Source organism: Morchella importuna (genome assembly GCF_003444635.1).
Source record: "Morchella importuna strain M04M26 chromosome Unknown Morimp01GS032, whole genome shotgun sequence".
In the NCBI taxonomy this organism is placed as follows: Eukaryota; Fungi; Ascomycota; class Pezizomycetes; order Pezizales; family Morchellaceae; genus Morchella; species Morchella importuna.
The window spans coordinates 435,525-449,276 of record NW_025763429.1 but is presented as its reverse complement, the minus strand read 5'-3'; the positions used below and the strand labels follow the sequence as shown (position 1 = coordinate 449,276).

Genomic DNA, 13,752 nt, shown 5'->3' with positions numbered 1-13,752 from the left:
CGTAGGCTCTTGAGTGGAGTAGATCACTATATGTAGCTGCTAGCTCTCTTATTTGTACGGGAGATGGAGCTTCCTAGGGAGCACGATTTGGGGCCGGGGATGCTAGATATATATACTGATATACTAGATAACCCTGAAGCATGAAAGTAGTCTCTTAATATTAGCCCCAAGAATTTCAGTCTCCTTCATCCAGTGAGCAAGACCGGTACTCTATATCGAGCATATCCCATTTGGATTCTTCAGGTAGATTAGTGTAACCACAAGCCACATTGCTTTACAGCTAAAATACATGATCTACCTTGATGCCGTGTATAAAAATATGGAACTTCCACCTTAAGCCGCCAGGACGCACTAAAAATCTGACTTGACCCATACAGACTTTATTATTATGGCGTTATCTATCTCAAAGGTATCCCTGTTTTATCTTCCCCTTGCCCCCGAAATCTGGGAAATCTTTGTTGAAATCTTATCATCTGCACATGGCAGATGTGTTTTTCCACCATGAGCCTAGTTATCACTTTGGATGCCCCCGACTCTCAAGCTCCTTCTATACCCCTCCCTCTGCCTTGCCATACGGGCATCTAGAAGGCTTAATCCTCCCTTCTTTTTCCTTGACCAGCTACTGGCCTTTAGCGTTGAATTCTCGAGTGTCAAGAAATGATTTTGTTGATCGTGTGACACACGTTGACCAAAAAGTGGGAGACGTCCGAGTGTTTTCTGCGGAGGGGACAAAGGTTGCCTGAATACGGGTCGTTTGAAAGGTTGCTGCTGTAAACCTTGTTGCTGTTGGTATCCTTGGTGATAGGGGCCTTGATGAAAGAAGCCGCCTTGGTAGCGTGACCTTTGGTGGTGGTGTGCCGGCTGCTGAGATTCCACGTAAGATAGTGCGTATAAGGCAGAGCCAAGAGCCACTGGGGGCTTGGTCTTCCAGAGGTTGTTCTTCTCGATACGGGAGTTTCTGCTGAGAATGCTATCAACGTGAAGAATGGGATCGCCTAATGCCCTGAAGGACTTATTGAACTGATCGGTTTCAAAATGCCAGTTAGGGAGGCCTTCCCTGAGATAAGGTGACGGAGGATACCCCGGAATATAGTCAACGGTCATCTTTGGTGGCCAGTGTGTAGGTTGAAGAGGATAATACGCCCCAGTATATCCTTGGATAGGAACAGAAGGTAGGATAGGATGGGTATGGTCAGGACTGATCCTATCAACAGAGTTGAGTCGTCTGAGAAAGACCGCGGCTGTCGATTGGGGTTGAGGATGATCCATATCTTGAGGCCTGTGTGTGGAGAGTTCTATAGGAAACGGGGCGTGCTGTGGATATTGAAATACCCCCTGAGACAAGTTATAATTCTGCTCCGGGGAGGAAAAAGCGTTGCCAGGTTGAGTATACGCGGAGACCCCGGGGCGCTGATTCCTAGTATTGGGACCCAAAATACTATCCAGCCTGACTGGTGTTTGAGCAGTCCATCCAGGGCGAGGTTCCATGAATCTCGTTTCCTCTCCTCGGGATAAGGATCCTAAATCTTCCCGCTTGATCTTCGCTTGCGCCGGCCCGAAATCGTGATGCATTGTGATCCTGCTATGATTGGAGGCAGATAGAGCAGTATTTTCCAGTCCATCTGGTGTCTCCAAGACGGAGTCAGTCCCGGCCTCAGCTTTCAACTTCTCATCCTCTTCTGGTGAATCTGGGCTGTGGTAGGTTAGCAATGAAACGGGGCCGATGGAGCAAAGGGTATATACATCATCTCAAATTTGATGTCACCATTGTTGTCGATAAGCATCCATTGAGCAGCCTCATGGAACCAGTTTACAGGGGGATCAGTAGACTGAACATGTTCTGGGGTTGGGTTTGAATGTTCGGGATGCATCTTGACGTATCTGATGAATGATGATGACCTGACGTTGAGGTGTTGCGGTTGTGCCGGGGGGCTCCTGTAAAAGTGATTTAACCTGGGGCCTCATCACTTGCACTCGGCATCGGTGGGTGTAAATCCCAGGCAACGGGAGCCAAGGAATAAGCTTAAAGACTGCACGCATTTCTGCGTCATACAATATCACGCGGAATAAAATGGATGTAAGGTGTCACAAGGTTTGCAAATCCTTAAAAGTCTCCTCGCCGGCCTATTTGCTATTGGACGGAACGAATCCTGCAGTGGATCCTCTTCTAAGAACTCTACTCCTAGTCTTTCCCTTGTACCTGGTAAAATAGCTGTTGAACTATTTCTCAACAAGTCAGCGCCTAATCTTCATAGTCGAGCTATCCAGGGGGCTGGGGGTTTTTGGTATTCCTATTTATGTTATACCGATTAATATGATTCCTTACGGTACCATAGATAACGAACTCCTCATGAGCTAACACCACCCTTAAATTTGGTGGTAACTTGTGTCGAAAGAAGTGTGCATGGTAAGTTCTCGAATAATGCTCGACTCTAGTGGATGAAAAGAAGTAAGCAAGGGGATACGAGATGTGGGTGGGTGACCATAGAAATAAACAGAGGAAATGCATTAGGCATTTTAGTAGCTAGCAGTGTACCAGTGTCTTACCTTTCATCAATGGAACCACTTTATGAAATGTAGGGAAAAAACAGTAGGGATGGCCACGTGGGGTTGTATATAGTGTACAAGACATTAATTCCCCCGCCTCTGATTGATCGAGGCCTTATCCTGGATCCCAAATTACAGGTGCTATTTACGACCCTGCGAGAAACTTGTTGCCTCAACTGTAAAGACCGCTATATAATAATATTTAGCACATATAAAGGGATCGTGCCATCATCTCAGAGTACATGTGATCAATTGGTGGTTGATCTTACCCCATGGCCAACAGACCGGGAGTAAAGGACATCAAATAACACTCTTTTCCACTGAGTACACATGGCCAAGGGAATGTATATCTCAGTACCCGATCAAATTCCTAACAGATCTAGAGTTGAATGATTAGTATTGACTCGTTGTATGATGAATAAAGAAAGGATGTTTGCTTAAACTCCCCGATTGCGAATTATGCGTTCCGATACTGTTCCACAGCTTCCAGTCCCCAGTCGGCGAGAATAAAAAACAAATTGAATGTAGATAAATGTATATCTCACACCCAAATACAACCCGACCGGCTCACCCCTGATCTTCACCGATACTTTGCTTTCTATAATCAACATAAATATATTAACCAATCAAGAGGAGTCTTTTCAAGGTCATAAAGTAAGATATACACTCGTATTAGAATAGAATTTAACAGGATCCAAGCTGTAAATAGACGCGGCGGACCCCACCACTGACAATGATAGGATTTCTTTTTAATATGTACATGTAGTTACCGAGATCGAGATGGAACAAAATACCACACACGCACTACCAGTTGAACTAAAGGAACTCAGCTAGCTTCCGAGCTAGTACTAAAGAGAAAAGAACCTATGATCAAGCTTCTGGGCGTTTAAATTAGGTTTTCTTTGGGGGTTCGTACTGCTGTTAACACTCATTGAAAAAGCAGAGACCAAGAAGAAATCTCCCTGTAATACACCGAAGAAATGATATATGTAAACACAGAACGCGCGAGCGGCAACCCACTTTCGTCAGTCTATTGACCCGGGAGAACATAGGCTGCTGTACTGAATTAAGGTAAGCAGCATGCGCACTTTGCAACTATGAACTACATGTACGTAGTACTAGCTGCATGCCGGAATAAGTAATAATTTGAGCATATAAGTACATATATCAGGTGTTAAAAGCTGAAGCATCATCAAGATTATTCTGTAGACATATCGTTAGTCATTAACCACAAGATCCTAGGAGACAGGTGACTTTATACATACCATCCGCTCATTATTACAACCTGTATCCCATAATATCACTTTGGTCCATCGGAACGTAAGACGTCGAGTAATCATGGAAATACTCCGGATGCCAGCCTCTAATTTTCTCAAGAGACATCATGTCCATATGTTGTATCAGTTCGTCCTCAATTAACATACCGACGGTATACACGAAAACAATCCGAATCCTACCGAATGGCACGATTTCATCCAGCTGTTGATGACCTATATTAACCTTGATTCCAACCACATTGCCCCCGAAGGCCCGGCGAAACGTAGCCCCGCATGGGAGAGATGGGTCGACGTATATATCCATACCTTTGCGAGAATGACATATTGATCTGCTGAATCGGGGAATGTTGACGATTTCATAGAGAATATTCGATGTAGGATCGCTACCCTCATTACAGTGTTCAAAATGCTATTAAAGCTGACTCGATTTTTTTCATATGTTAGCAGCGTGAATGATGTCTTTAAAGGCGCCATTCTTTCACTTAGCCGGTGGCTTAGGCTCAAGGTTGCCTATGAGAACGGTTTTTTTTTAATCCTCATAATCCTGACCCTGCGGTCGTCAACACCCGTCGTCAGTCAACGTTCGAAGAGATATTTAGGGGACTCTTCACCCTCTACCTGTATTCTAGAATCTCGGAGGGGACTGTTAAAAACTTACGGCAACCCAGTCAACGCACGCAGTCTCATGATCAACGATGTCCGACACTTCGGTATCATTGCTTACTCGACCCCTCGAAATACCTGCGAAGATAGCATTTGTTTTCAAAAATTAAGCACAAGCGTGCTTCACGAGAACTCACTATAGAAAAGTATTTGAGGTTCGTGCCACAGCGAGCTTAAGGGCCCTCCGCCTTGCGCTCGCCGCGAACAACATCCTCCCAAGATTCTTTAATGAAAAGGTTTCTTGGGTCAACTTGCAATGGTTTATTGGGTAGAGAAATCCTGCTTTACAAAGCGTTTAATAGGGACTCATTTCCATTTAGAGACTAGGGCGCGAGCATCCACTCCACTCATGGCTTCCCGGAAGACGATGGTGATGAGTCGCCACGTCGTAGACGCGTGAAGATTGATTACAAGAATACATCTCATTCGAAGTTTGCCGTTAGCTGGAAAGGCATCCACGCATCTGGATATAAGGCTTTATTCAATCCCGAAACGTACATTAATGAAAGCTTTGAAGGGCATCCTTAACGTCAGAATCTACAGTCACATGCACAACAGATGTAAAGCTGACCTCAAAGACAAATATAATGTTATCAGGGACACTGATGGCTTGGATAATGATCAAATGGATATATTGTCTCATGAAGATTCCGCCAATAAAGACTTACATGGTCCAACTACCAGTGGTGACATTGGTGCGTATATCCATCTAATCCTATTCTTTGCCCTCGATCCTTAAGTCGCACCGAAGCTCCAAGAAGCCGTTGACAGACGTTGACAACACTCAAAAAGGCCAACGCATCAGTAAAACATGACGTTCCCCGACCATAAAGACACATCCTTTAATAAGAGACCCGCTGGACACGTCGATCAGACTGATGATAAATTCTTATACTTCCCGTGGTCCCCCTCACCGCGTCATGCACACCTGTTGTTCGAAGATCTTTCGACGTTCACCCAAAATATGGCTCCCAATGAAAAAAACATGCGGGGTTCCGAGGATATTCCCTTGGAGGTTTTGGACCAGGATCTGTCAGACCCTCCTAGACAGCCTACGAGTTCTCCAGAAGAGAGCTCTGTCGATTCTCCGGGGCTTAGCCCTGTCACCTCTCCGGAACTGAGCAGTGTCAGTTCTCCAGAGCTTAGCTCTCTCAGTTCTGGAGAACTGAGCTCTGTCAGTTCAAAAGCTGTCTATAGTGATAGCGAAGATGGTTTTAATTGGTATAATCCTAGGGGCATCCGAAATTGGAGACGTGGAATGCATATCCGGCGTGAAGATAGTGATGAGGAAGACGAAGCAAATGGGAGCTTCGCTAAGCGTCGTGAGCCTTCCACCAGCTCAGAAGAGGAGGAGGATGAATTTATGAGCGTCCGTGAAGGGAAAAGACCTGCGCCTATCACCAATCCTATCGTGCCCAATAGGAAAAGAAATTTTGGTGATAAGGCAGTTGGTAGCCGTGAGTCGTCTCCTGAGAATTCCGATGAGGGGTCCCGACCTGCAGATAGTATCTACAGATTCGCAACTAGTCATATGGATTACTGTAACGCAGAGCGTCTGGACTACGTCTACATCTATTACCGAGATCCTCCGAGATTCCTCGATTTCGTCCACTTACTCTACGTAAAGCATAGGGTGGATGGGTTTAAAAGGATCTACAGAGTCAAAGTTATTTTGAAAGGGGATTTTATCAACTTTCGCGTTGGGAGGATTAGTTGTCAATATGAATGGGAAAAGATCCTGAAGATTATGGACGAAGAAAATCTGCAGGCCGAGGTGCTATACCGCACAAAAGAGGAAGAGAGTGTAATTCCGACAGATTCCGTGTCCGAAGTGGCAATTCCAGAAGCTGCCATATCCGAAGCCGTCATATCCAAGATTACCATGCCCGAAGTTACCATTCCCAAAGCCTCCGTTCCCGAAGTCGAACAGACCGACAGGAGTCCAATCTTAGTTACAATAGACAAATTTATTGAGGATACTGTCAAGGAGATTGGCACGACTAAGGAGGCTATTAGGATCAAAGAGACCGCAGATTCTGTCGATCAAGGTTTCAAAATGGTCAAAAAGCTCTTTCAACATTCTATCAAGGTGATTGTCGGACAAGTAGGAGAGAATGGCTTTGGTCAGACTGTCGACCAAAACAATGACCAGGATATTCAGCAGGGTCCTAGGCGGAATCTCAAGAGGAATGCGGACCAGCTTGACGAGGAAAATGTCGAGGAAGATGTCAAGCAGAATGTCGAGCAGGACAAGGCGGACGCATCCGACATTGACCACATGGAGGTTGATGATATTTGAGAAATACCAGGCTTGTTGTTGATTGAATACATGTGCAGTGTATTAGTCTTCGGAAATCGAGGACACTAGGTACATGTTCGTACTCCTTTACGAGATCTGAGAACGGCATAAGTAAAAGGCCTAGTAGAATGGGCAGAGATAAATGTTATTTTGCTACCTATTAGTTGATGTTAGAACGAGTAATAATAACAAAAATGGCATTCTTTCATCCGCAACCTTCACGTCTTTCTAACAGTTATGTGAAATTTATATACAGAGCTCCTCGATATATGCATCATGATCATAGATGCTCGACAGCCGTAGCGATGTATATTTAGAGAGATTATATTCCAATTCCTATTAGATGGATATATATATCTTCGTTTTTGCTTTTTTGGTTATAAGCATTGTACGTTCTTTTTAATCGCGGACACTTGTACCCCCGGTCAAGTGCTTGATATAGGTCTAGTGGAAGCCATCCCTTTGATATTCTGAAGATAAATTACAGATCTCGCATAGAAACAACCCACTAAAACTCTATAGACACCTCATGGGGGATCTACGGACCACATTTTAACGCCTACAAACCTTCAAAAATATCTACGGGATGGCTTGATCCAGTACGTATATATTAGTAGGTATAGTTCTAGGCCATAAATCATGGGAAGGCGCGGCGTAGCAACCTCCCGGGCCACCACGACTACCCACCCAGTAACCACAATTGATCTTTTGGAGAGCTGATTTTTTGTACAGTTGTTAAATAGTAGCTAAATAAAAATAATTTGACATTTAATATCTTGTGTACCAACCCCTTGCCTTTATAACAGCTCTATTCTCCTAGGCATGCTCTCAACTAGCTACCAAATAAATCATCAGGTAACAGTTCCCAGCAATGAATTAGACCTTCCTCCACGAGGGGCTTTAACACTTAAGGTGATCTAGTACCATATGCCAAATGGGGGTACTGTTGATGGTAAAGCTTCTTAAGGTGTATCCAAACATGTTCAATGGGATGGAATAGGCAAGCCAGTCCTCCAGAACATCTACCCTATTCTCCTCCAACCAGAGTTGTAAGTCTCCGGTTTTTTGCCACAGCAGGGAGGCTGGTCATTCCCTCCTAGCTGTCTGGCGGGGTACATGGTCTCTGGGCGCCATCGGTGGTGGTGAAACATTTTGTGTTCAGGCGTTGCGACCTCGCGCCTTCCCATGACTTATGGCATGGCGCTGTACATATCAATGCTAACGAGAACCGACATATATCTAAACCATTTACGATACTTTAGATGTAAGTTACACACGCTTCAATTGAGGCTACTGCTCACGTCATTGGCCTTCGTAAAGTAACGTGCCTGTCTTATCCACCCACCTTTCTTCCCTTAGCTATTCTCCAGCTTGCCTCTCCACTAAAAGAAAACATCGTCAATAGGTTTATTTTTTACACTCATCCGTACCTTCACCCATATCTATCTAGATCCTGAATCGAAATCTTTCTCCCTTTCTATAATCGTTAATTACCACTCACCATACTCATAAGATATTTGTGGTCCCTTTCTTTACTGCTTCATATATATCTCTTGATTTCTACAATGCAATTAATGAATTAAACAAAAAAAAAAAAAATCTTGATTTCTACAAGTTATACCAAGATCAACTCTTAATACCATTTTCCTGCTCGGACTCCTTTGTTACTATCCCGAAATAACATATCCTCAGTTAACCAATTGATCCACCTTTATCTCTTGTTTCTCTGACGTTCTTGGTAATATTTCCGCTACTCACCCTCAAATTTAAACCGTCAACAAATTCCTAACCGATATACTATTGCTCTAGTGTCTCGCACGTAGGAAATTTAAAACCCACCCACCCCCGAATTCAAGTTATTTCATCTCGCCATCCGAATATAACAAAAATGTCGATCACTGAACAACAACCAATGCTTCACACTCAGAAGCACGCTCACAATCTCGAGACCAAGCACCAGATTGATTTGAAGGCCCTTGAGAGGCCTATTTCTGAGAATACTGGACCTATCCCCGAGTCTCCTTCATCGAACGCATGGGTGGTGACGTGTGAAAGCGATAGTGATTCTGAAATGTCTATCGGCGAAGATCTAGAGCATACAATCCCCGGAGGCGATCATTACCTTATCCCAGCAAGATTTTGTGGTGTTCCTGTTTTTATCAATCTCACGGCTCATAGTTACATATCTATGCCTTTTGAAGCCATAGATGGCATCCCCTCCCTCGTCGAATTTTCGGCTGCAGATATGGAAATCGGCGGTCAAATAATTCAAGTATTCATTAGGGATCATGGATTCTGGGACGAGACAAACGAGATAAGCTATGTTCCGATAGGTGATTCCGGGTCAATGGTGATCTATGAAAGTATTGAGGACGCTATCAGGGCTTTAGAAGTGTTTTCTACCCAAAACGAGAGAATAATCTTGGACGTTGAGGGCTTGCATAATGATAAATATCATGATAAGAATGCCGAGATAATGGAGAAATTTAGAATCGAAGAAACTAAGAAGAAGCAGGATGGGGCGGGAGAAGAAGGCAGCGGCGAGAGCGACGGGAGTGAGGATGAGGATGATTATACTGGTAAAAATTGCGATGAATTTTGCGGTCTTCATCATGACACATCTGAACCCGGTGATGGCGATTATGGAGATGGTCTAGCGGACTGGGTGCGCGAGCAACACCAGAGTTTAGAGAGACGAATTGACGAGTTGATAATGGAAGCGGCGGGAATTTCTTCCATCATCATAGATGAATATGTCAATGAGGGGGCTTTGCAAGTCATCATTGATGAGGACGAGATTGCGTGTGATAGTGTTTAAATTTAGAGGATAGTACCTAGTACCTGGGCTGGGGTGGAGAAGGGGCAGGAACTTTCGGGGGACATGCAAGAGGACAGCAACCATGATACTAGAAATTCTAAGTTAAACGTATTTCGCACAAAGTAGATGGATCCCCTTCCGTACCCCTTCACTTTTCTCTCTCTCTTTCTTTTCTTAAGCTTTATAATAAAGGGTATAGAGCGTTTGGACTTTATGTTTAGCTCGTACTAATTGCAGGTTGGAAGTCGACTACATAATTTTTTTAAAATTAGGACATCTTTTTATGCTTAAGGCGGGACATGTGGAGTAGGAAACGTTCATGTTCAGAAGATTATCTTGCTTTAAACTCACGGAACAATTGTACTTATTGTCTTTCTTCGAAACCCTTGTTTCCCTCACTGGTGGAGTGATTATTACTGTTCTCGAAAAGGTTAGCGTCGTAGAGCTCTTGTATATATATCCCTGCTACACATTATGTAACGATTGCAACACCATACCTGATATCCGAGTGATAATTCATGAGTTATACGTATGCTTTTTAGCTTAGATTGATCATTGGCGAGAACGGAATCTTGATGTTGGAGACCTCAACAAGACCTGAGGCTTCCTCTTGGTTAAATAACTCTTGATTCACGATTTAAAGCTACATTATTAGGACTCAAAGTTATCAACTAATTCAAACATCATGAACTGTCATATACTTAGTTTTATCAAACAAATATACATATAACTAGTTGTGTACAAGAAATGTTGGCCGTCAAAATGATTTGCCGGAAAGCTGGCGATCTACAGAGGATAAAGATGATGTTTCGACACACACGCATATAGGTCACCATATGCAATATACCCCGGAGGGAGTGCAGTTATAGATCACATTCCCCGGTAAAGAGGTATACTTCTAGCTCCGTGCGTTCTCTGTATCTCTTCTGACTTGGCATTTTAGCCAAGTGTACAGCTGGCCACGCTCGGCGGTTTCATGTGTCCCAGGCTACCGACATACTCTAGTTACATCCCCTCATAGTCTTATACTACTCCCTACGAGAAGTTCGCTACTCACCGAAGGATCTAGCAACAACATCTACATTGCAAACATGCATCCCACAATTCCCAACGTTATCCGCTGGCTGTTGCCGCTTAGGCCTTCACCTACTATATGTGATCTCGGGCCCGCTCGGAAGCTAATTGAGAATCCACATCTACTGTGCTTCTCAAGTTCCGGCCATATCTACATACTTAGTACCAGTGACTAAGAGTCCCTGACTCTTTTATGGGTTTAATTGAATACCATCAGGTATATATGATTCATCTCAGACGTCAAAATATATATTTACGAATTACTGATGTTTCTTCATGAATTTTAGATAGGGAGGACGGAGACATGGGCACAGGGTAGTTGCTTTTCGAAACCTTCATAAGGTAATTTCACACCAAGTTTCAGTCATTACACCATTCTTCAAGCCATTTTCTTTATTTCATATGATCTTATAATAGGACTAGACAATAAACTAACCTCATATCAATTCCACAGATCCACCCATCTTTTTGGTGGTGCCGGCCCAGAACATAAGACAATTTTCATTCCGCCGTGGAGTTCATTTCTAGGGATCATGTTCCCCGCAGGAATATCAACCGAGTTGGGAAGATCCTTGAGGCTGTAGGGAATCGAATACACAACCTACCGAAGTAATATTTGCTTATTTTTGAATTCTTTGTTTTTTGCAACAATAGCTGATTAAGGTACTATCATAGATACGGTCCCGTCTCTCTTCAAAATATCGAGAATATCAAGATCTGGGACGAGTCACAGGGGGATCCGGGAGCAGCCATCATTCACCAGTCGCATGGAAGCAGAGCGGTTGGATGTTGGGCTGGCGTTAACGCTAAAAGTACTTAGGGCACGGGTCTCTTTCTCCGGCTTAGTTCGATACAGCCGCGCAAAATTTCCTTTACATATATTCCAGGTGTTTTGTCGGAGGGTCAATTGACAAAATACCTCCGCCCACCCCACGGCATATAGTCCGACTAGGGCATTAAACTTACTAATCTCGTCGTATTCAAGGAAGGTCCGGGTACGTGATAACCGCCCTGAGCAACGAGCTACTGTATTAATACTAACCTGAAAAGTGATGAGTTGACCTTTCTCATCGTCAGGTATTTTATAAGAGGGTTCTTCCACCACAATTTCCCCAAGAAACTATTACTCCTCCAACGGACTAGGCTTTCGTAGCGCTACACTCGACGTTGTGTCTCACGTGGTCTCGCCGACGGCTTCATAGCTGTAGGCAAGGCCGTCCATCCTTCACTGGTGACGGAGCAGTTGAAAATATCGCTGGGGTCGGCGCAAAAAACATCCAGTCTATTGGTGGTCTGCTCCGGCTTTGCTCAAGGAACGAACATTCTTCCTGCGTTGAACCAAACCCCAGGTGTTTTGTATGAGGGTAGTCTCTCAAAGGTATCCTGGTGAGCTCTCTTCCAACGTTAAAAATTTCATCTGGGTAATTGGCGTTTCGGCTAGCTAACATGAGTGCATGTTCTTCAAGCAGTATGTGAGGCAGACGGGCCTTGATTGGGTAGAGGCTGCCGTGACGAGGTCAAGTTGTCAGGTGCTTTGTGGGAGGGTAGACCCACCCAATTTTCCTCAAGGCACCACTTTTTCCTCCAACGGAACAAAATATCACCTGCTTCATAGCCTTGTACTCAGAGTAATAGCGCCAACATCTACCACAGAGCAAAGGGTAGAGGTGTTATTGAGCTAGACACGATCGATTCAAGTGATTGATACCGTGTGGTCAAGGACGGGTGTGCAGTAATATACTCGAGGATAAGTCTATACAGCAGGTTTTGCCGGGGGTAGAGGGCTGTGGGCTGTTGAGGTGGACTGGGGTGGGTTTTCTGACGACGATAAAAGGTAAAATAAGAGCGCGGAGCTCAATTTTACCTTTTTGAAAGCAATAACAGGAAAGTATTTACCACTTCACCAACATTTTGGTGCATTGGCTTGGGGGCATATTGGATAGCCCCCCGCCCCGACAACGAGCATGACGAGTGAGCAGTTGGAGGGAATCTAATACTTATGTAGTGATTACGTGGTTGGGAAGAATAAGAGGTTTAATTCTATCATCTTGAATTCTTTAAACTAGTTTTCTGCCTCTGCTACCCTCAGCTTATCTATATTGCCTTCTTTTGCCCCGTAAGTCTTAGGCAGATACAGTTTCGTGTGTGTTTCCCGGAAGGTATTATATGTAGTAACAGAATGTTATCAAAAGCTCTGGTTAAACATACGTCTATATATTATCTCCTCCAGAACACATTATTAGACCCGTAAGAAGGAGAGCATTACTCCCAAGTTGGCTCCCTTTTAAATCTGTCAAGACAGACAGGAAGTACCGCCGTATATCCACTTTTACTTGTGTACGGGGGCCCGATCCAACCAGTCGCACAAGCCATTGATGCGACATCGACAGCAGCATGCCATCAAGCCCCACAAAACAATCATTGATACATTTGTACACTTGTGGAGAGTGGAAAGTAGTTCTACAAACTAGGTTAGCCTCCCAAATAACCTTTGGCTACGATCCATGTCTCTTCCCGCACTCTACCACTTATGATACGCTAACCTAAAATAATTATTACCTTGCCAAGAACTTCATGCGAGTGCTTGACGATGACCGAGTGATGGCCATGACCGAGTGACCACCCATGACTTCATCCTTCATGACAGATAACGGACTCAACCAACTCCGGAATACTCGCTCTCTGAAATTCTGTGTGTGATGGGTTACTAGATATAGTTAGAAAAGTCTGCTACATGGCAGATTCGAACTTCTGAATACATGTACGTCCTGGACCTGTCTTTGCCAAGAACCTTCCCGTTGTGAGGTCGTTATTGCGGATTTCATAGGTGAGTCAAGCTTCCGAAAGTAGAACTACTTAAAGGTCAGGAGCGGAGTACAAGTAGTATTCATAGACCTTACAGTTCTATATATTTCTCAACCAGAGTTATTTGTGGTAATGTGCTAGGGTAGGATGTAATATAAAATCTAACGAATCCGCGGGCTCCCCTTCACGATTTGAAAATAGTGGATAACGCCTAGATATGTAACGAATAAAACTGAGTACCCTGAAAGAGGCAAAGCTTGGGTGTTACA

General features: G+C 44.1%; 3 protein-coding genes across 3 annotated transcripts; 2 read left to right on the top strand and 1 right to left on the bottom strand.

Annotated features, from left to right (window-relative positions):
* Positions 1–507: 507 nt before the first annotated feature.
* Positions 508–1,871, bottom strand: LAJ45_08913 (uncharacterized protein; the record flags this gene model as incomplete). The annotated part of the gene is made up of 2 exons (XM_046118461.1): positions 508–1,693; positions 1,744–1,871. 2 exons carry the CDS (start codon positions 1,869–1,871, stop codon positions 508–510), a joined length of 1,314 nt encoding a protein of 437 aa, XP_045968417.1.
* Positions 1,872–5,298: 3,427 nt separating this feature from the next.
* LAJ45_08912 (uncharacterized protein) lies at positions 5,299–6,786 on the top strand (the record flags this gene model as incomplete). Its single annotated transcript, XM_046118460.1, has 1 exon — positions 5,299–6,786. The coding sequence occupies one exon, from the start codon at positions 5,299–5,301 to the stop codon at positions 6,784–6,786; it is 1,488 nt and encodes a 495-aa protein (XP_045968416.1).
* Positions 6,787–8,674: 1,888 nt separating this feature from the next.
* LAJ45_08911 (uncharacterized protein) lies at positions 8,675–9,604 on the top strand (the record flags this gene model as incomplete). Its single annotated transcript, XM_046118459.1, has 1 exon — positions 8,675–9,604. The coding sequence occupies one exon, from the start codon at positions 8,675–8,677 to the stop codon at positions 9,602–9,604; it is 930 nt and encodes a 309-aa protein (XP_045968415.1).
* Between the last annotated feature and the right edge of the window lie 4,148 nt (positions 9,605–13,752).